Genomic DNA, 21,468 nt, shown 5'->3' on the forward strand with positions numbered 1-21,468 from the left:
ACGTCTCCACCAGGCATAAGGTTGCATTGTTGTGAGACAATACGTTGTAAATTCGATATAAAGAGTGTTCTCAAAATCGGCAGTGAGATGGATTATACCCAATAGATTGCTGGTCATACTCAGCTGATTTAGGTTCTGCATATCTCGATACCGATGGCAGTGCCACAACTGGCAACATGTGTAGATATTCCATTATCCTCCTAATTTGAGCTGACTTTAAAGTTGTAGAAGAAAAGGTATAATATATCCATGGGTATACGTAGAAACCAAAATGAGCCCCACAGTACGACGTTAATCCTAACCTCTCCTTCCACAGCCCCTTTGACGGTATCCGCCACGAGGTCTCCCTGGATTCGGCCATAAGCCCAGCATTTTACGATCTTCCTCCGATTCCACATATGGCGCATCCCTGTACACCTCACCAAGATCTAATTCCTGAAAGGGGGGGGGACGGTCGTATCGATGGATCCTCCAAGCATGTATTCAGCAGGAGATTCTCCACTAAAGAAGGTGTAGCATCGCCTTCGAAATCGAATCCAGTTTTGCCGAGGGTTATATCCCGCACAAGGACGAGATCCTCCTTAATCATGGGATCTATCTCCTGGGCTAGCACAGCCATAGGCCATGTATCCGTTACATCAGGTCTCTCTGGCCACATAGATTCGAATTCTTCAATTGGCAAACCCAAGTCAGAAAACTCGCGTCGATCGAGTTCTAGATCCGTTGCTTTTTGTTCAATCTTCTCGAGGTAGTGGCTGTTTCTAGATCTCTCGCCAGCCCGCCAAAGGAATATATACGGGGTTGCATTTAGACTGTTAAACAGGCCTTGATAATTGGCAGTTATACAAGCGCATGCAATCTGCGGTGTCATCGATGGACGGAGCCGTACTAACTCGGTGTAGGTAGAAGTGGCTGCAGTTTTGGGGAACCATATAAGAACTGGGAGGTCGGTATCTGGCGTGTTGTCATTCAACAAAGACAAGTCGTTATTCAAAATGAGTCGGGCATAAATGGCCTGTCGAACGGAGTCGGAAATCTCTTGAGTCAACCACCATTGGGCGAAGAACGGGTGGTGATAAATTCCCCGAATAACACATGGCAGCTCGTCGTGGATCATGGTTGGTCGGCGTAGCCGTGTGTAGCGGTCGATGTTGCCTGACCACGCTGCCATCAGAATCAATAGCTCCTTGTCAACAGTAGGAAGATCAGCGGGTGGTGGTTCGCATAATAACCAGACAGCTTCTGGATCAACCGGTCGCGCCCCGGGTAATGTTCCTTCGGCATCGAGGCATCAGTCCTCGGTGATATCAAACGTAGGATGCTGCATAACAAGGAAGGTGCTCTTCCCCACCGGTAGGGTTTGATTTAGCATAGACCGCACAAACGTATCGCCGTTTAAATGGGCTCCAGAAAGTAGGGGTGAGTGGAGACAGCGGTTGTAGTCATCCATACAGGCCCACCTGGTCGGTTGTTGATGATGCTTTCGTAAATTGCCTGCCCGGACGTCCGATTGTCGCGCGCTTCCTCTGCAATAGCCACGTCTGGTAGCAGGTCTAGCTCCAAATAGAGAGAGGTGTAGCCTCCTGCAGCGCATGCGCGCTCGACCTGGTACTGCAATAGGTCGTTCCTAGGGTATCGCTCTAGTAGGTCTCAGAGAGTCTGTTCGGCTGGGGTATCTGGATGCCAAAAACAGTAAGGGAAATCGTCCGGTGAATTCATGTTTGGTACTCGATTGCTCATAATCGCACGCGCATTCAAAGCGTGTGTGAATTCAGGAAGATATCCGTGCGGCTCCTGCGCGAAGCCATCCTGAATGCGGATTCCTCACACAACGCATAAGCGAGTCTTTTGATACGTCGGATTATCTGAAACTCTTTTACTTTGAATGGCAGCTAGATATCCTCCAGATTCATCCCAGCCATAGAGTTGGGATGAACGGATGGATGTCATGGCGAGGACTGATAAAACCGAGAGATAGGTCGGGACTGCCTATATAAGTAAGGCTGTCTTCAATGGATTTTTGATCTCTCCTACCGCCTGTTGGGTCACTTGATATCCATGACATGGAATATGTCTTATCTCTTAGGGGTGAAGAAGAATATACGAAATAGTTGTACGGATGAGCTCGGGTTTACCATGCAGGCATTAGTGGACTAGTACAGATGTAGTTCCCGAGACCCCACTAGTCTTGGCAAGGGTCTCACAATGTTGGAAGGAGCCCTAGAGGTTGCCAAGAGAGTGTAAGACTGAATCTCGTGGCGTTATGTATCAATAGCCCAATACTATAGTATGCCAAAACCCACTAGTAGTACTATATTAGTGAGTGAGCAGCAAGCGAATACCATATTCAAATGCCGATAGTATAAAGTACTATAATGGATAATGGTCGCACGACCTCTTTCCCGCTTGGTTCGCCCGTGTTGACATACTATATATAAGCCTCACTGAATTAGGTATAGCGTGGGGATGAGGGTCTCACTCTGGGTATTTGCCAAGATGCCAAGATAATGTAATACCCGTAGACTACGGAGTACCTACGGAGTAGGTACATCCCCAGAACCATGAGAATCATTATCTCCAGCTGATACTGTCAAACTCGGCAATATTATGTCATATCTGCAAATATCACAAGCAGATATGTGAAGTCCATTTGTCTAGATTGAGTATATCCGCCGAACAACTGCGTTTAAAGGGTCTTGGGGCCAAATGATCTTGGTAATGAACAGCCCCCTCCTCGGTTGCACATTAGCGTCAGCACAGGTGGAGAAGGGTAGAGACACCAAATCATTAAATCTGAGTACAACATAGTTCGTGGCTCTTTTTTTCCCATCCCATCTTTTTGTATTGACCTGGCATGCAGCATTCAAAACATACATTACAATGAATCTCACTCTCAACGGGCTGTCCTGGCCTACTAAGCACCTTCACACGACCACTAGAAACGGATCAACATGGGGTTATGTCATTTATCGCACTACATATACTCCCCATTCCAACGCCGCATTCCTCCGAATTATCGATCTCCTCAACTCCTACATGAAACATGGATTATACTCTGAATGCGTCTCCTCGGGAAGCAACACCCCAATCAATACAGATCCCACCTCATATCACGAGATCTGGGCTCAGCACCGTTCAATCATCATGAACCATCCAAAATTTGAAGGAGCATCGATGGATTCCATTCGCGCTCATTTCCGGCGATGGGTTGATGTACAGGAGGATCAAGGTCTCTCTACTCAATATCATATGTGTATGGTGATCGATGAAGAGTCTTTACAGACTTTGTTGGATGCTCCGTCGCCTCAAGAGTGCTCAGATGAAAAGGGCATTGACCCGATGCGACATGTGAAAGTTATACCAATGCTTCCGGATAGCGACGATGAGTTTGATGGATTTATGGGTGGATAGTGAGCTTTTTATACTGTGAAGGTGTCAATTATGGTGAAAAGGGGTCATTTAGTTATCTATCGAGGGCTGTTGCATATGTGAAGTCATCACTCCCAAGAACTATAACCCGACGCCCAACAATGCCCAATGTATGAACGAGCGCTTTGCTTTCTGTCTTTGATGGTTGTTTTTCTTTCTTTTCTTGCAGTTGGTTAAGCGATAAAGAAACCGTACCTACTTCCAAGGCTACCTTCAGAATTTTGGATTTCTGTGTTCTTCTTGCTTTTTCACTGAAGTGTTGCCCATGACTTTATGTTCCATATCGTTTACTGCCTAATGCTTCTCCCACTCGATTTTCAGAGGCTGAGTTCTGTTTTTCATTTCAATTGGCAATTATTCTACTCGTGATTTTATATTACCTGTCAAATCACCTGGTACAGGAGACTTCGTGATATCCTAGGTCTCAAATCAGCCGCCTTCCCCAATCTTGATTTCTACTCTAATGTCACCAGAGAAGTCGAGCATTGGTATGTAGCCGACCGCGGCCACAATATATATTGAAATATGGCATGCATTGCACCAAAACAGATTTCTATGGCATCTATGGACACGGGAAATAAGCTCATAGACCTATGGATTGATTCCTGATCAATGATAGGTTCACATTTTACATTTATTGATATCTAAAAAACCCTTTTACGATGCTTTGCTTAATGTCTACTGGGATACCTTTCCTAGCTATCTTGAAGACAAGAAAACTTATGCATATGGCATGCCTAGGTATTTTTTGTATTGTAGGACGCGCCGTAGTGAACCGTTATATGCATAGAGTATTGGGGGATTGTCCTGTTTGTGCGTGTAAAAAACTAGGCCTAAGGGACCTAATCTCTAAGAATATTCATCTAAGCATCAGATCTACTCGGCTACTATGTACGCCTACTACTTAGACTCCATAGTCGGAAACAAAATCTGACCAGTGATGATTATCAAATTGAGTGGCGGACACAAAAGCACATCGATGTGGACTAGCCAGATATTTAGATAAGTTCAATCCCCTTGAAACGAGTGAGGAGGATACACCAAGGTCGAAGTGCGAGATCAGTGCTAGGTCAGTCTTGAAGGACCGATCGAGACTGACCGCTGCTTCGACCAGACAAAGAAGCAGGAGAAGTGAAAACAGCCGAAAGGCCCAAAACAACAAAGAGAAGCAATGCAGAAAAACAAGAAAGCAAGAAACAGCAAAATCATGCATTTGTTAGCATCCCTCCATGCCCCAAGCCAAAACCAGGCGCGCCACCACATTTGGGAAAAACCACGACGCCAAACGATGGAGAAAAGGTATAAAACTACCACCTCATCAATTTACCAAGCAGCCAGTGCCGTGTATCATCATCATGGTGAACATTGCCGCAAGAGACGTATGGAAAGAAACAATGAGCATCCTGTCGCGGGAAAGGAAGACTAGAATAAACCAACCGAGGGACCCGAGACCAGTCGAGGATGCCCGTATGAACATAATGCAAAGGAGAAACATAGTAAAATCAAACTGAATTTAAGAGATAAGAAAAACAGAAGTGAGAAAAAAACAATAGAGAAAAACAAAAGAAACAAGCCATTCATTCAACGAAAGGGAAGAGAGTCAAGACTGTAGAAAAGAAAAATCATAATCTGACAACAGGAAGTGGAACCGCGCATAGCTATGCGAAGCTCTGGGTAGCCGGGGGTCCCGAGGTATCAAGCTTCAGCACTCGACGAATGTCATTCTCAATCTGTCTGGTGTCCACCACTCGAGAAGGAGATGGTGAGTTAAGTGGCATTTGGAATGAAGCCGACGCATGGGTTTGCTGAGGAGAAGCATAACCAGACCGCTTAGGCTGAGAATTTGTCATGTACGGATTGCCATATGGCGCCGGGGAACCTCCGCTCGAGGTGCTGTTCGAGACTGGGCCACGATACGGAGGCATCGAAGGGGGCGGCACAAGGTCAACCTCACGACGCAGTGGTGAGTGAGAATGGGTCGGGTATTGGTACTGGGGACGTCCGTTGTTCTGAGGAATAGGCTGCTGCTGCAGCTGGTGGGGGGAGAATGAGCCATGCGACATGGTCAACTGAGGGCCAGACGAGGTTCGCATAGGTGTCGCATAGGGGGGCACATTGGAAGGGCGGGGCCCAAAAGATCCAGCATAGTCGGGAGAGGCATACGCCGAGGAAGGTGGCTTCTGTGGAGGTGGATTGAGTAACAGATGCTTCAACTCCTCAGTCTTGACCCGTCGCTCCTCCTCAGACATGTCAGAGGACTGAGGGGTACTTGAGGGTCTCAGCGCATTCATACGGTCCTGGTAAGAAGGAGCGAAAGAAGGGCCAATCTGAGAGTTGCGATTGTAATCAGAGTTCCCCATTTCAAATGCAAACATGCTATCAGGATTTGGGCGCACGGCCCGGGGTTCGGTCTGGGGAGACTGAAGGACCTTGTTCACCTCAGGGCTGCTAGTGGATTTCTGGTCTCTGGCTTGCACAGCAGCCTTGAAAAGGAAGTCAAGAGGAGAAGGCTTCTGCTCTTCGCCCTTAAATTGGTTGTTGCGGTTGCGAGGTTTGGACGGAGTCACCTCTGGTTCGGGGTCCAATTCCGCCTCATCACTATCGGTCTCGATAGGTGGGACCAGATTGGCATCAGGAGCCGACTTGGAGAAGAAGCTAGGAATCGGTAAAGCAGATGGCGCAGGCGATGCATGGAATGTCGGTCCCGCGTAGGCTGCGCTCGGCTTTGTCTGAGGAGATGTGACAGCAGGGTGAGTTGGTGTGTGCCGGGGACCGCTATTGTACCCGTTGCTATGGTATCCAGAGTGCGGGGCAGGTGAAGCCTTGTTGTCTCTGGGCTTCTTTCCTGAACGCATAGGCTTCTTCTTTGAAGAGTTGAAGTTGGTTGAGGGATCCATCTGGATGACACTGGGGCTCATGTTATGCGGCGGGGATGATGGAGGAGTAGAGAGGAGCGCCGGTTTCTGGGCGTGAGGAGTCGTATTCTTCTTCTGGGGGCGGCGGTTGTTGCGCGAACCCTTAGGGGGTGGGGGGATGAGGAGTTTGAGCCGACATGTCGACGGTTGGCTTGAAAAATAGGCAGCCTGTGGAGAGAGGTAAAGAGAAAAGGCAACGCTATGACGAAGCAGTAAAAGGCAGAAGATGCGGAGATTGTAGCAAAATAGGTCAGATCACTGCTCAGCAGGTGTCGACAATATTAGATATGGCAACGCCGGGGAAGCAGAGAAAGTGACGTGTATCAAACGGAGGGAGTGAAAGCGTCGCAAGTTGAGTCAATCAGATGTCGCTCCAAGGCAAACATAGACAGTCTATTAAAAGATCTTGTCTATTCAAACGAAGAGCGTAACAAAAGTCAAAAACGAAGATCAACTGGAGGCATCTCTAAAGAGGAAAAAAAGAAGAGAAGAAAAGGAAGATTGAATCATTGTTGTCCGTTGAAGGGAAAGACCATCGAACGCAGACAAACGAGGGGACCCCCGATCTGATCTCGATGACTAAGGACGCCACCTGCTTCGCGATATCAAGAACAAACACGAGTCAAACAGAACTATCAACTGCTGGACAGGGTCGCATTGTTTTATTGTGCATTGAGTACCTTTGGAGAGATCACTTGTTTTAATTCCCCCAAAAAGGAACCTCGTTCGTTCTATCTCGCTCATATACTACAATCACCGCCCTCCATCACCGCCCCAACCTAGGCATCGGAGCCTCACTTACGTCAGTCACAGTTCTGATCCCCCCACCACAGCTAGCTTCTGTTGTCTCGCGCCAAGAATTTCAAACCGAGACCATCCAAATTCCGACAAGAACCTCAATATGACAGACGTGGAGATGAAGGAGGCCGCTACTGGCTCTTCCAAGGGCAAGGCCGTTGCCAAGGGTTCCGATAATGCCGACAAGAAGAAGTTCGAGGTCAAGAAGGTACTAAAAGACCTCCTGTTCGGTGCGACTCATAATACTGACTGGTTCTTCTCAAGTGGAACGCTGTTGCCCTGTGGGCTTGGGATATCGTCGTCGACAACTGTGCCATTTGCCGAAACCACATCATGGACTTGTGTAGGCTGAAACCACCTTCCAAAGCTCTCTTATCTTACAAACTGACCGACCGACAAAACAGGCATCGAATGCCAGGCCAACCAAGGATCATCAACAACGGAAGAGTGCACTGTTGCCTGGGGTATCTGCAACGTGAGGACCCCCGCATCCCCCCGTCTGACCGTATGATCATCGGCTAATCACTCACTTTCTATAGCATGCATTCCACTTCCACTGCATATCGAGGTGGCTGAAGACCCGTCAAGTCTGCCCGCTAGACAACCGAGACTGGGAGTTCCAGAAGTACGGCCGGTAAAGAGGGGCAGGGAGTTCGAAGACATTACACGATACAAATTCACGATTTCTGGCTGATGCCGCATGCTCAATTCAATGGCTATAACTTGATATTTTTTTTCCCCGAAGACACTTCTGGATCTTTACGGCGGCCTAGGGTTTGGGCGTTCGAACGATTGACATCTCGAGCCAGCTCCATAGTTTCCCATTCTCATATTCCGTAGCAGACGAGAGCGCTGCCCAAATGCTTCCAATGATTATTACGCTTGACAGTTTTCCCAACAATAGCTTATTGCACCTTCACCCCATCCACAGTTATACCAGGAGTTGCTCTCGCGCTTGGTGAGCCCAGCCACTTCTCTGGGTTGCGGTTGTATACCGGCCAGGGTGGGACAACGACGAAAGCTGTAAACAGTGTGCCCGCCAACCCGGTCCATAACGTAAGGTGGATGTCCTTGTAGATGTATCCGACAATAAAACTGGCGGCCTAGCGCAGATAATTGTTAGATGTGGTAATGCAAGACTCAATATTCGAGTAACTTACCCCTGAAATAACCAGCAAGATGGTCGACAGTAGCTCTGCTAGGCGTTGGCCGTGGAAGTCCTGTTATCGAGATATTGTTAGCTTGGATCGCCCGCGCGGAGCAATAACAATGAATAAAGACAGTGCAGCGGGGCGTACAATTTGGCCTTCAATGGCATCCTGAATAGGGGCGAGTAATTCATCCATGATTGAAGCAAGTTATTCAAATTCGAGGTCAACAGGCCAGGTTCGAGGGTCCCTTGATCGATGCTGGGCGGCTTATCGCAATGGTGTCATTTGCCTTCTGCCACGTCGGACCGCCTTGCTCTCTACACTATATACACAGCACTTCGTCGAAGTACGTACGAAGCACGGAGTACAACCTTGCAAGATAATTTTGATTCCATATGGGGTTGTCCCTTGAGAAATTGAACCGATATTGAACTTTAATCGTTACGTGGTTGATCATGATTTCATTCGATGTCATCTGCCATCTATCTCTAAAACCAAAAACAGACAGTCCACCCAAATTGGAGCACTGCTGATGGGAAACCGGTCTCGAGAAACTCGGTCTACGATCGTGTACCAATGTACAAGACCCTAAAAATCCAAACGTAACCCGAACCCAACTTGCCGTGTCGGAAGGCTCACATGCACCCTGCAATGCGAGAAGCAAGGAGCGGTGAAAAACGAGATCTTGCATGACCCATGTGGCGGTTAGGGAAGAAATCTCCCCATATCCAACCAGATACGAGTTCCCCCTCGGGTTCCAATGCTCCAATGCTGCGTGCTTGTATGTCAAGCACAGCGAACCGCTGACTCGCAGACAGCGATCGTGTTATGACGACAGAAAAAGGCACCGGCATTTAGTTATAGGTGACAGTTGCGCCATCATGAGCAGGCTCCAGCAGCTTCCATTGGCACGAGATATCATTGGAAGCGAACTGTGCGATAATGCGGTCAGCAATCTCGGTGAAGCGATCCGTGGCCAGTGCCAGGATGGTAGGTCCTGCACCGGACAAACAGATTCCTAGCAGACCGGGTTGGGTGGCAGGGGTCATGGATTGGAGAATCTCGGTCAAGCCTGGGATCAGCGTCTTGCGATACGGCTGGTGCACCTTATCCTGCATGGCGAGGAAGATCATATCAGGATCCGGTGGGGAGCTTCCCAAGGCCGCAGGGAGGAGTGCAGCGCGCTGGAGATTGAAGACCTAGCTGGAGATTAGTCTGGAATCAGATAGTTTATCGATTTTGAACATTCACATACCACGTCCGCTCGCGAGTAGGTTTCCGGGAGTACATTACGGGCGTTGGCAGTAGGCACCACGAAGTTAGGGATAATGGCAATGGCCTTGATCTCAGGAGCCCAGTTGAACTTCCTGTAATGACCAATGGCCATGGGTGGTGCGGGGGGTCTGATACCGGTGTCCACACCACCTGCCGGGGCCGGCAGAACTTCACTGAGAGGGATCTCTTTGCGTGCCACATCCTCGGGCTTAAGCTCATTCAGATAGGTACCCACGAACCCACCGAAGAGGGAAGCAGCCACGTTATCCGGGTGCCGCTCTGTCCGTATAGCGTTAGTAATATGTACGACATACGATTCATAGTTTTGTTGTTTTTTTTTTCCCGGGGAGACTCAGATGAGGGGCACATAAAACACTCCAACCTACCAATCATCAAACAAAAGTCGAGTAACCGTTCCTTGCTCAGACCCAGCTTACCCACCTCATTGCCCAGCATGACACCGGCGACGACGGCGGTACCAGAGGAACCCAGACCCCGGCCTAACGGGATAGGGTTGACGATATGCACCTTGGTCTCGACGGGGAAGGCCCGCTGGTCATGGCATCTGAGGACATACAGGGCTACACGGGTGATCAGATTGACTTCGGGGTCGAGACTGATCTGCTCAACACTCTTGCTTTGGTCTTCATAGGTGATGGCGCAGTTGAAGGGAAGCTGGGATGAGGGTTTGGCCTCGACGGTGACGTGGAGATCCAAGTGGAGGGACAGTGCCAGACCGATCACATCGAACCCGGGGCCAATGTTGGCAGAGGAGCAAGGGATCTTGATCACGAAGGAAGACATGATATCGATGACTATATCAAGTGTGTTACAAGGGTCTAAACACATAAAATGTACAAGATCGTCTGATAGTCCGGTATGTGACTCTGAAACTCTTGGCGCACCAAAAAAATTGGCCGACGTCGGAAACGTTAAGTGGGGACCTTTTTCTTTAATCCATTTGAATTTCTATTCTTTTGGATTTGATTTGTGATTTAACGTTTTAACATGGATGTCAGATCCGATTGCATTTATACTGTCGGTGTGTTTCCTGATTTGATCCATTGATGTTCCACATAAAAAAGGCAAAACATAAGAAACATAACAAAAAGGGGGGGTATTTTTTACCGAGATAAGTTGCTCTAGACTAATCTTATTGTGTCAGCTAACCTGAAAATACCCCAACTGCCAAGGGGGACAAAGATCGAAAGGCTAATATGTGCATGGGTCGTGTAGGTAGTATATGGCTATATGGCTCTATATGACCAGATGTATAAGAAGTCAAAGCAAAGACATTCGGCACAAAATGCCTCAAAGGCAATAGACAAATTATTTAGTATAGCCAATAATAATAATCATAATAATAGGTTATTTTATAGTCTTACCCGTTCTTACTCGTATAGACCCTTTTTAGTCCTTTATCTACTGAAACGGGGCCCGCTTGCAAAAATTTTCACACCTGTCTCCCTTTTTCTCGGGCATACAATATATTAGTTCTAGTCCCCCCACTGTTTTTTTCCCTTTTTTCTCCTATAATCGCAGCCCCCTGAGGTGCTTTTTATATTGAATATCCTAACTCTTTTTTTTTTTGATATCCCCGTGGTGACTCCTGACTCTGTGGGCTTCCGGAACCACCTCGGCATCATCGACTCCATTTGGTCTTTGCCACTTCATTTTATACCTTTTTCCCACCCTTTCCCGCTTTTCCCACTAAATTTATTCCACATTATTTTACGATTCTAAAACTAGAATCTTCATTTGATCTCAGCTGAAGCCCAAGAATTCGAAATCGTTAATCGTTGAACTATCGGCGATTTCGCGCATCCCGTCTAACAGCAATTCTGGAGCCACCAAGCTCCTCATCCTCCCACTTCTTCAAGTTGGCGGGACTTCGCTACTCCAAGGCCTCTCTCCTCCACCCTCTTGCAGGCCCTAAGTTCCGGGTCTTCGGCGGGGGCGACACCAGACCCCCTAACTGGGTTTCAAGAAAGACCTTATTGTGGCCGTCAGACGTTAGTCGGTAACGCCAGACCCTCGTGAAGGGTCTGGCTTATGGATGGAGGGCCGTCACCCTTGAACGAACCTCTTACCGGCTTGCGTCTGCTCCGGCCGTCGTGCTATCAAAGAGCAACTCTAACTAAACCAAACTTCCCACAAAAATCTGCCAATCTGGCGCCCTAAATCGTTTTCGTCGAATCCTCTTATACGGAGAGCTCACCATGTCTGAGTCTCCCAGATCCGAGAGGTACATGTACCTAACTAGGTACAGTACCCCGGTACCCGAACTGGATGATCACCGCCTCCAGATGCAGACGCCTCCACGAATTGAGGCCCCGGTCGAGCGTTCTTATAGCCCGCGCGATACCACCCAAGGCCCTGAAATGATTGATCGTCCAGACTTACTCAGTCCGCAAGATGCCCGAAGGGACGGACCAATCCCCCGAGACTTCGAAAATGCCGCGGAAGACGACCGTTCGCTGAACGAGTTGAATGGACTCGGTCGACGATTCTCAGTCGACCATAACGGCACTTACCAGACCCCTCGTCGCATCAGCGTCGTGAACCCGGATCTCGCCAACGCTTCCTGCGCCTCGTCTGTGTCCGCTCGATCATCCTCTCCTCCCAATTCAGTCGAAGCTTTTGCCGACCCGCGTCGCCGTGAGCGCGCCAATACCCTGGACAGCCATGCGCCTCCCGACCTAGAAGCTATCCTGCAACGCACCGTTTCGGGTGGTACCCACAACCGGCGTCCGACTTTCAGTAACGCCAGTGTCATCCGCCCTCAATTGGGTGATGTGCCATTCGACACGACAGAGGAGGCTTGCTTCGACGAACCAGGCCGTATTCCCGTCATTGATTACGAGGAACTTGAAGAATTCGTGGCTCTGAATCCGAGCACCAAAGTCGGCGATGGCGATCGTCGCAAGCACAGCATGAGCTCGCAGAGCAAGAGGCCCCGCATCTTCTACGACCTCCGTCCTGGTGCCGAGAGCCCTGAGATGGGTGCAATCAAAAAGACCAGCTCGTCTGATACATTGAGTCAAGATGAAAAGAAGGGTGCTGAGGTTACAGATGAAAAGGAGCGGGTCAAGCCTCTCCAGAATACAACCCAGCGCTCTCGCTTTGGGTTCTTTTCGTCCGAGTCTCAAAGCACAGTTCATGCTGCCGATTTGGGAGATCTGGTGCTCCCTGGGGAAACCTTCCGAGATCTTTTCGAGCTTGGACCGGAGGGAGGTGTGTGGTGGTTGGATGTGGTTAACCCCACCGATGAGGAATTGGGAGCTATCTCGCGGGCTTTCTCTATTCACCCGCTGACAACGGAGGATATTCAAACCCAGGAAGCCCGCGAGAAGGTTGAATTATTCAAACAGTACTACTTTGTCTGTTTCCGGACCTTCTTCCAAATGGACAAAACCAGCGAGGAATTCCTCGAGCCTGTCAATTTCTACATGGTTGTCTTCCGAGACGGTGTCCTCACTTTCTCTTTCGAGGAGAACCCCCACGCATCCAATGTTCGGAAACGTATTGGAAAGCTGCGAGACTATGTATCTCTCAGCAGTGACTGGATCTGTTACGCGATGATCGACGACATCGTGGATAGCTTCGGCCCCGTGATTCGAGATGTGGAATTGGAGTCCGAGGCGATCGAAGACCATGTATTCATCGCCCGAGTCGACGATTTCGAATCCTTCCTCCCTCGCATTGGAGGCCTGCGCAAGAAAGTCATGAGTTTGATGCGCCTGCTAGGCGGCAAGGCCGATGTCATTCGTGGATTTTCCAAGCGCTGCAACGAGCAGTACTCGGTTACTCCCCGTGGTGATATTGGTCTTTACCTGGGTGATATCCAGGATCACGTCGTGACCATGATGTCGAACTTGGCGCATTTCGAAAAAATGCTCAGCCGGTCTCATACCAATTACTTGGCTCAGCTGAATGTTACCAACTTGGTGCTGGGAAACCACGTCAACAAGGTTCTCAGCAAGGTCACCCTGATTGCTACGATTCTGGTCCCCATGAACCTGATCTGTGGTCTGTTCGGTATGAACGTAGAAGTTCCCGGCGCGCACACAGAGGGATTGACGTGGTGGTTCGGTATTCTTGGAGTGATGGCAGGTATTGTTGTTGTGAGTATTGGCCTAGCTCGCTGGCAGAGGCTGGTTTGATTTTGATTTTTATCATTGATTATGTTGACTTGCTATCTTTCCTCGACTTTTTCTTCCTGTTATTTTGCATCTTGCATCTTGCTTGTCTGTGATAGTTTATTTTGTCCCTTGTTTTTTTGTTGGTTTTGCGCTACAATATCTATTCGACTGAATATACTTTCCATATTCCTTTGCAAACGACCTCATAAACTTCTTGAAATTTTGTGTGGCTTGAAATCCAAGCTATATGCATTAGAATCATTCAACTTCATTCTAGTACCCTATGAAGCCACAGTTAGTGCTCCCGTAGGGGGTCTGAGCTGTCTGGCCAATGTTCCTTCGTTGATTTGCATTCTCAGCTGCCTGTCCTTGTAGGAGTTTGGCGTCCTGATTGGATAGTGTCCTCAGCTCAATTTACTCAGATCCTGACCCCGAGTGCCTTCATACACAGGGCGGAGTAGGTAAGATAGGGAAGTCCTATCCGGCAGAGGATATATGGTATCCATGAATATTTACGGAGTAGATAGTTAGATGTACTTATGTACGCGCGGTCCTACGTGTTCTAAATAAGGCAGCAAGGCAGCCAAATTGATAAGGCTGGCATTTTCCCCGATAGCCAGCTTTCATCCAAACAACGCTCACATCGACTACATGCAGCCGCTGGTTTTGCCTCCAGCAAGAGGTTTACAGCTGGTGTATACCACCGCTTGCCCGTGATATATTTACTGGTCAACTTAAATTCTGCCCATTGGCTGTGCAGCGACACCCTCCCCTCCGTCTTTCCATGCGACACCAATACAACGCGTTGCAGTGCTATCTTACTGCAACGATTAGCGCGATCTTCCTCACTTTCGTACTCGCCTGCGACTCGGTCGCCTATGCTGATACCCCCCATGGGCCGGATACAGAGAACGCCTTGAACCTCCGAGGGTTGGTTACGAGTGACGGGGCAGGACTCCCACTTGTGCTGGACTCATTCAATGGGCTGGAACTTCGTGACAGTGTCGACGAAAATGGCGAGTCAAATGGGCTGGACCTCGTGCGCAGATACCCAAATGCTGCAAAAGCATTGGGTAACAATCAGTTCGAGACGCGAGAGTCGTTCGAGATCGGCGATGTCCACTGGTTCTACCTGCCCAAAACAGTGGTGAACGGCAAGCATGACACCGCAGGCCCCGGTCTTCCTGCATACATAAATTCTACAAAGGAAGATGGCGATGACTCGAACAATGAGCTACGGAAACGAGATATGGACTTTTCGAAACGAGCGACGACGACAGTCTACTTATCGCTCACGACCTGCCAGAAACCATATACCAACAAAACCAGCGCCCACGGCGCATTCCCGCAGTTGCAACTGTATGTGTCGACCTCGCAGAAACTGCAAGAGCCAGGACCGGGCAAAGATGACTCGTTGCAAGAGATATACACTGCCGTTGGCGGGTATATAGGAATCACCGTAGACACCGACAACGACATCTTCATCGGCGTCGCAGCACCTAATTCAACCGACTACACGGGAGTTTACAAGTATCAGATTGCAGCATCCATCGATGCCTTTTTCCACAATATCGTGGATGATGAACCAAATCTGTTCTTCATCGACGCGGACGTGTCAGCCGCGCTGCTGGTGACGAACAACCTGACCCAGTCCGAGAAAAACTCCACGAATTACAAGCAGTGGATGGACATCGTCCCTCCGTATACTATGTTTGCCCACAATATCAACGACACAGCATTGGTGGGCTTGGAGAAATCGTTCTGCGCCCTCGATGCGCTTTCGCAGGTGGGCCGGATCAGCAATTCAACCGAGGTTGGCATGACCAATCGCGGACTTGGGAATAAGCCCAAAGAACAGTTCTATATTACTGGACTGAACCAGAGTTCATCGTACAGCGGTCTTCTGGCAATGGTGGGCAATTCGACCGCGTCCGGGAATGGCATCATCGGCGGCGGCGGCCAGGTATGGAAACCGATGAATTTCACGACCAAAGCAGGTAAGCAAGCCCAAAAACCCTACAAAAACAATTTCATTCTAACCATCCTCCAGACAACAACTGTGGCGTGCTTTTCAACCTAACCTTCTGCTCAGAGGTCGCATACGCAGTCCCCTCAAACCCTAAACTAAGCGTCGACAAGCTCCGCACAATCTACGATGACTACGCCGCCGCCTTCTACCAGAACTTCACCTATTCCCTCCAACAAATCCAGTGTAAAACCAACGAAGAATCCATGTTCTCCCTCGCCGTCAGCTGCGACGACTGCGCAGATGCCTACAAACAATGGCTCTGCGGCGTCACGATCCCCCGCTGCGCGGATTTCAGTAACCCTGCCGACTACCTGGCGGTCCGTAACGCAGGCCAGGCTTTCATCAATGGATCTTCTCTGCCAGATGATAGTCCGTACCGGCAATCCGTGGCGTCGAATACATCCCGCAATGCTATCATTGATGAGCAGATCATGCCAGGTCCCTATAAGGAGATTCTGCCGTGTCAGGATATCTGTCATACCCTTGTGCAGAGTTGCCCATCTGCACTTGGCTTCGGGTGTCCTGAGGGCGCGTGGTTGAATTCCTCTTATGGATATCGGAATTCAGATGGTATTATTACTTGTTCTTATCTTGGAGCTGTATATTATTTGAGTCTTGGGGTGAGACTGGGTGCTTGGAGTTGGATGTTTAGTTTGGTGGTTATGGGGGTTATGTATCTACTGTAAATAGGCATGATCAATTTTTACTTGAGCTCATTAATAGCATTAGTAATATTATTACATAGATATGGATCTCTCTACAACATAAAAGTGCATCGAAGTGGATGCGGATGCGGCATATTATTACCCTTTTCGATCAGAAAATAGTCCAAACATGCCGCAAATACTCCGCACATGACAGTGTACTTTATCTCTTTATGTCTTCCTCTTTTTCTAGCATTTCCCCCACTTGCTTATAAATAGTTGAAATCCAAACTTCTCAGTTGACCACTCCTCTATCACAATCTTCACCATGGCATCGAGTCTTCCCGCTACAACTTTCCGCAAGGGCGCTACAGCACTCATCACAGGAGCCGCTTCAGGTATTGGACTTGCTACAGCGCAACGATGCTATTCACACGGAATGAACCTGGTGCTTGTCGACAATAACGCCGAAGCCCTTTCACAGGCAACAGCCAAATTCACTTCCGACGGACGCAACACCACCACCAGCAGCCATATTCTCGACGTCTCATCATTCGATGCATGGCAACAGTTGGTTCCTAAAATCGAGTCCCAATTCCCAGACGGTATTGATTTCCTAATGCTCAATGCCGGCGCTGGTATAAGTCCAAACGGGGGTAAGGGGATGTGGGAGGATCCGACATACTTCGAGAGGACTTTTGCAATCAACACGATGGGTTATACGAATGGCATCGTTGCTCTCCTGAAAACGGTTACCCGGAACAAGGATGTCCCCCGGGCTATTGTGATGACTGGCTCCAAGCAAGGTATCACGAATCCTCCCAGTAACCCTGCGTACAATGCTTCCAAAGCCGCTGTACGGTCCATTGCAGAGCATTTGTCGTTCGATTTAGATAAAGCTGCTCCGAATGTTAGTGTCCATCTGTTGATTCCTGGGTGGACTTATACCGGTTTCCACACCGGACACTTCAAGGAGAAGCCGGCGGGTGCGTGGACTTCTGAGCAGGTGGTTGATTTCATGGTGGAGAAAATGAAGGAGAAGAAGTTTTATATTTTGTGTCCGGATAATGAGGTTTCGGAGGAGCTTGATCGGAAGCGGATGTTGTGGTCCACTGGGGATATCCTGGAGGGTCGGCCCCCTTGTCTCGTTGGAGGGAGGAGTGGAAAGAAGAAGCTAAGCGTGAGATTGAAGGCTGAGTTGGAATTTCGATAGACTAAAAATCAAACAGAAGTATTGCACTATGCTTTGCCTATTATGGTATTACACTGATAGATCTGCCCAATTTGGTCTGAGTTTAGAGAATAGCAACAAATATAGGTATGTTAGGTACGTTGTAATAAACAATCACCATTCCAACTCTTTCCTCTTCGCCAATTTCTCTTCTTTCTTCTCACTCTTCTTCTCCTTTGGAATATCCGTCCCGTCTTCAACGGCCCAATCCCCCCATCTCTCCCTCCAAATCCCGATCTCTTGCTTCCACAAATCCCTTACGCAAGGATCACACGAACTGCCACAACAATCACCCAGTCCTGGTGGAGGTGGTGGGTCGTTGTATGCTCGCTCTCCTGCGCGGAGGAGTTGTTTTGTGCGGGTTTTGGTTAGACGGGTCTTGTAGAGGGTTTTGTACAGGGGTGTTTCTTCCGGGGTGTAATATGGTTCTGGAGTTGGCTGTGTTGTTGAGTCTGAAGTTGGGGGTTCGATTGATATTTTAGTTGGACTTTTGGTCTCTTTCTCTTTTTCTTTATCATTGCTTGGAGATATTGTGGTGGTTGGCTCTGGGGACGTGCTTGAGAAGGAGAATGGAGAGAGGAGGCTTGAGAGTAGATTTGCTGGGGAGTAGATTGAACGTTTGGATGTGTCTTTTTCTTTTTCTTTCTCTTTCTCTTTCTCTTTCTCTTTCTCTTCCTCTTCTGTGGTTGGTGTCTCTGCTGGTGTGGTGATCTCTTTGGCTTTGGAGATAGTCTCAGATGAAGTAGCAGATGTTGATGCTGATGAAGCAGTCTTGCTCTCTAGTGTCTCGATGCTCATCTTGATATTTGTTGAACCAGATGTCAAAATCAAATGCGTGTAAATTGAATAATATAGAGACCGATTAAGTTTCAAATCAGAATCTGTCATCTCGTTAGTGACGCTTGAACATTTATATAGAGCAAACCCACAATTTCTAGGCCAAATCCAAGCTTCCAAATATCAATTTTGGTAAAGATGTATGATATTTATGGACATGTCGTTGAATTAAAGGAATAAGAGCATGGAGGCCGAAGAAGTACCGGGCCCGGGTAAGAATTGTTTTCGTGCGGTTTCTGTTCGTCCCGATGTCCGCCGACTATATAGTCGGACTTGAACTACACTGCGTGCATTTCTATTCTTATACTAATGCTCATAGTTTGAAAATTTTAGCTAAAAAAAGTAATGGTACGTCTAGTACTGGCATCTATGATTGTTATCCGGGATAAAAAAGAAATAAAACGCCGTTGGAGTCTATGGACTCAGTGGTATCATGCAGCTGAAAAATAAAAGAAGTAAAGTCATGAATCACCATCACTTTCGCCTCGGTGTAGGCGTTCGCTTTGGTGTAGTCGTCCAAACATTCCCCAGTCCAGATTTCCTCTCTCCCGACCTCGGCGTCCCCACCTGCTGCAACAGCTTCTGCGCTGCAGGCGTAAGCATCTTTCCTTGGGAATGCCCTCCACCATAGACAGAGCCCCTACTAGACCCAACCCCAGGCGTAGACCCAGCCAGAGGCGTAGACCGAGATCCAAAGTCCAAACGAGGACTACTAGCGAATCGCGGCGTCAACGAGACAGGCGTCTTCGTAACACGGGCGGCCTTCTCAGCACGCTTGTTCCGTGCCATGCGATCGACCATACGGTGATGCAGGGCTTCACGCTTGCGAGTCTCGCCAAGTTGGAAGGGATTTGGGTTTTCAGAGGTCGGTCCGAGGAGGCGCCAGTCGATTTCCATGTCGTCGGTTTTGGAACTCGAGCCATATGTGAATTCAGGCTCCGGCTCGTCCTCATCGACGAAGGCGTAGCCGTTCACCCTCGGGGTTTCGCTACCTGCGAAGGCGGATGCGGCTTCGGACTCGCTGAGATGCGGTCGGCCGGCGATGGCATCTTGGATGGCGGATATTGAGGGTGAAGGGGGAACGGCGCTGGCGGCATCCGCTGCTGCCGCGGCATGCGGGTCTAGAAGTCTGGTATTTTGGTAGAGGGTTCGCTTGGGGGCTGCTCGGGATGTCATTTCTGCCTTCTGCGCGAGCGTCTCGTGGGTATCCTCCACCGAGGAGGGGAGGAACATAAGGGTGTTGTCTGGGCGGCTTTTCCACGTGTCTGGATTTGCGGGGCGGGCATCCAGGTCGGTTTTTATGGCGGGCTGGACATTCTCTTCTCGTTTGATAAGGCCCATTTGTGGATTTCCACCTTGAGCTGTGATGCGCTTGACTTCTTGTTGGTGGTGTGCGATTTGCCGAGCGGAGGGAATCTTATTCCCGTTCCAAAGCCAGGCATGTTTATCCCGTCGCTTTTTATTTTGCTTGTCCAGGACTTTGTTGAAAGACTCGTTGTCTTCGCTGGTGTACTTTTCCTGGAACGCGACCAGTCCCATATTCGATACATCGGGAATATGCCGGTCTTCTGTTTCAGTTGCCGCCGTGGAAGCGGATGCGACGGACATGGGAGTGTCACCTCCCCAGCCATGTGGGGTGTCACCCGGTCGTCCCGCCGGGAAATGCTGTGGTGTGCTCGGAACCGATGCTGACTTTCGTCTTGCATTCGACCCCGGGGTGGGCGTGCGCATGACGCCTGCTAACTTCTTTTTGGAGCTTGCAATCCATGCTTTGTCCTTCGATTCAAGTGCTTCCAAGTACTCTTGTTTGATCTGTGTCTCGAGCAGGCCCGGAAAGAAGTCGCGGGCGATAATGTGGGACAAAGCGTTGCTGTAGATGTCTTCATCAAGGACAGTTGCGGGGCGTTTGATTCGCTTCGGAGGTGGTGGAGGAGGCATAAGCTGGCCAGGCGATTGCTTGACCAGCTCCTGTGAAGGAGTAGATGCCATATTTGTAGAGAAAAGGCTTGGGGAGTGAATAAAGAAATCTGGAATGAGAGGTGGATGAGTTGGTGGCGATAAGATAGCGGGTCATATGATTTTGATCTAACCGCTTTAGGCAATCATACTTCGGGCATCACTAATCTACTATGTAACATATTGCACTGCATAGATCATATCATAGCTAGGTAGTTCTAAGGTTGAGAACGGCCGACTAAGCGCGGACAGGTTCCAAGGTTGGAATCCGCACCGGGGCAGGGTTCTTGGGAGGTATTGGAAATTCTGTACCCTTATAATCAGCGCTACATGAGCGCTAATTACAATAGGAGATACTCGACTTGGGAAGATACGAAGCGCCCAAGATCCGATGCATATATTTATTGTTACAATAATTACAGGCTCAGTAGAGGCGTTCTTTTGGACTTGGTGTATATACGAAACCTGTCTTCCCCTTTCAAATGACCTTTCAAATGTCCTTTCAAATGTCGGAACCCTCTCTCTCCACATCAGAAAGACCAAAACAAAAAGTATGTATGACACAAAAATCATCTTATAGATGCATATTCAGAGACATACTCTATGCATCCATAGCTTATTTCTATTATCCAGGCATATTTAGATCTAATAGAGTTCCAAGTTAACCTTCATTTGGTATATTAAACATCTTTGGGACCACACCTTCAAGGTCTTTATGAAATTCAAATACATTCCTCCTATCACTACACCGATGCTTGCAAAGTCATGCCAACGAATGGTATTGGAGCAGATGAGCTCCTCTATAAAAATCAAAGTCTATAACGGAAAAAGAAAAACCAGGGACTAGCGAATGACCCTAAAACGAAATCCAAAATGTCCTCCAAAGGATCCTTTTCCTTTTCCTCTTTTTCTGTTTTCCCAAAATCGCCCTTCCAAGACACCAGGCCAGTAAAAATTCGCTATCGCTGAGAAATGCATAGAGGTGAAAGATTGACCACAGCTGAAACACGCAGAACAAATCAGAAAACAAAAAAAGAAAAACGTATGGCTCACAGGCAACG

General features: G+C 48.6%; 11 protein-coding genes across 11 annotated transcripts; 5 read left to right on the forward strand and 6 right to left on the reverse strand.

Moving 5' to 3' along the window:
* Positions 1-418: 418 nt before the first annotated feature.
* On the reverse strand, positions 419-1,171 carry N7487_008944 (uncharacterized protein; the record flags this gene model as incomplete). Its single annotated transcript, XM_056876674.1, has 1 exon — positions 419-1,171. One exon carries the CDS (start codon positions 1,169-1,171, stop codon positions 419-421), a length of 753 nt encoding a protein of 250 aa, XP_056728862.1.
* Positions 1,172-2,880: 1,709 nt separating this feature from the next.
* On the forward strand, positions 2,881-3,411 carry N7487_008945 (uncharacterized protein; the record flags this gene model as incomplete). The annotated part of the gene is made up of 1 exon (XM_056876675.1): positions 2,881-3,411. The coding sequence occupies one exon, from the start codon at positions 2,881-2,883 to the stop codon at positions 3,409-3,411; it is 531 nt and encodes a 176-aa protein (XP_056728863.1).
* Positions 3,412-5,087: 1,676 nt separating this feature from the next.
* Positions 5,088-6,347, reverse strand: N7487_008946 (uncharacterized protein; the record flags this gene model as incomplete). Its single annotated transcript, XM_056876676.1, has 1 exon — positions 5,088-6,347. One exon carries the CDS (start codon positions 6,345-6,347, stop codon positions 5,088-5,090), a length of 1,260 nt encoding a protein of 419 aa, XP_056728864.1.
* An 898-nt stretch (positions 6,348-7,245) lies between these two features.
* On the forward strand, positions 7,246-7,780 carry N7487_008947 (SCF ubiquitin ligase complex subunit HRT1; the record flags this gene model as incomplete). The annotated part of the gene is made up of 4 exons (XM_056876677.1): positions 7,246-7,350; positions 7,407-7,485; positions 7,547-7,617; positions 7,682-7,780. 4 exons carry the CDS (start codon positions 7,246-7,248, stop codon positions 7,778-7,780), a joined length of 354 nt encoding a protein of 117 aa, XP_056728865.1.
* A 267-nt stretch (positions 7,781-8,047) lies between these two features.
* Positions 8,048-8,488, reverse strand: N7487_008948 (signal peptidase complex subunit 1; the record flags this gene model as incomplete). Its single annotated transcript, XM_056876678.1, has 3 exons — positions 8,048-8,245; positions 8,303-8,362; positions 8,441-8,488. The coding sequence occupies 3 exons, from the start codon at positions 8,486-8,488 to the stop codon at positions 8,048-8,050; spliced, it is 306 nt and encodes a 101-aa protein (XP_056728866.1).
* Positions 8,489-9,088: 600 nt separating this feature from the next.
* N7487_008949 (homoserine kinase) lies at positions 9,089-10,484 on the reverse strand. Its single transcript, XM_056876679.1, has 3 exons — positions 9,955-10,484; positions 9,549-9,847; positions 9,089-9,492 (listed from the first exon to the last, which is right to left on the reverse strand). The coding sequence occupies exons 1-3, from the start codon at positions 10,415-10,417 to the stop codon at positions 9,148-9,150; spliced, it is 1,107 nt and encodes a 368-aa protein (XP_056728867.1). The 5' UTR covers positions 10,418-10,484; the 3' UTR covers positions 9,089-9,147.
* Positions 10,485-11,787: 1,303 nt separating this feature from the next.
* N7487_008950 (magnesium transporter CorA family protein) lies at positions 11,788-13,731 on the forward strand (the record flags this gene model as incomplete). The annotated part of the gene is made up of 1 exon (XM_056876680.1): positions 11,788-13,731. The coding sequence occupies one exon, from the start codon at positions 11,788-11,790 to the stop codon at positions 13,729-13,731; it is 1,944 nt and encodes a 647-aa protein (XP_056728868.1).
* A 763-nt stretch (positions 13,732-14,494) lies between these two features.
* Positions 14,495-16,425, forward strand: N7487_008951 (MID1 family protein; the record flags this gene model as incomplete). Its single annotated transcript, XM_056876681.1, has 2 exons — positions 14,495-15,707; positions 15,761-16,425. 2 exons carry the CDS (start codon positions 14,495-14,497, stop codon positions 16,423-16,425), a joined length of 1,878 nt encoding a protein of 625 aa, XP_056728869.1.
* Positions 16,426-16,711: 286 nt separating this feature from the next.
* Positions 16,712-17,596, forward strand: N7487_008952 (SDR family NAD(P)-dependent oxidoreductase; the record flags this gene model as incomplete). The annotated part of the gene is made up of 1 exon (XM_056876682.1): positions 16,712-17,596. The coding sequence occupies one exon, from the start codon at positions 16,712-16,714 to the stop codon at positions 17,594-17,596; it is 885 nt and encodes a 294-aa protein (XP_056728870.1).
* Positions 17,597-17,728: 132 nt separating this feature from the next.
* On the reverse strand, positions 17,729-18,412 carry N7487_008953 (uncharacterized protein; the record flags this gene model as incomplete). The annotated part of the gene is made up of 1 exon (XM_056876683.1): positions 17,729-18,412. The coding sequence occupies one exon, from the start codon at positions 18,410-18,412 to the stop codon at positions 17,729-17,731; it is 684 nt and encodes a 227-aa protein (XP_056728871.1).
* Positions 18,413-18,925: 513 nt separating this feature from the next.
* Positions 18,926-20,440, reverse strand: N7487_008954 (splicing factor ESS-2 family protein; the record flags this gene model as incomplete). The annotated part of the gene is made up of 1 exon (XM_056876684.1): positions 18,926-20,440. One exon carries the CDS (start codon positions 20,438-20,440, stop codon positions 18,926-18,928), a length of 1,515 nt encoding a protein of 504 aa, XP_056728872.1.
* Between the last annotated feature and the right edge of the window lie 1,028 nt (positions 20,441-21,468).

This window comes from Penicillium crustosum (genome assembly GCF_028827405.1).
Source record: "Penicillium crustosum strain IBT 35664 chromosome Unknown utg000003l_segment0_segment0, whole genome shotgun sequence".
Classification (NCBI taxonomy): domain Eukaryota; kingdom Fungi; phylum Ascomycota; class Eurotiomycetes; order Eurotiales; family Aspergillaceae; genus Penicillium; species Penicillium crustosum.

Bases quoted from the DNA above. Each gene is read 5' to 3' on its own strand.
- N7487_008949 (XM_056876679.1), bottom strand. From the start codon at position 10,417: ATGTGTTTAGACCCTTGTAACACACTTGATATAGTCATCGATATCATG. The intron at 9,848-9,954 runs GTAGGTTGGAGT...CTATACGGACAG, and splicing joins CGACTTTTGTTTGATGATTG to AGCGGCACCCGGATAACGTG. The intron at 9,493-9,548 runs GTATGTGAATGT...ATCTCCAGCTAG, and splicing joins CCTACTCGCGAGCGGACGTG to GTCTTCAATCTCCAGCGCGC.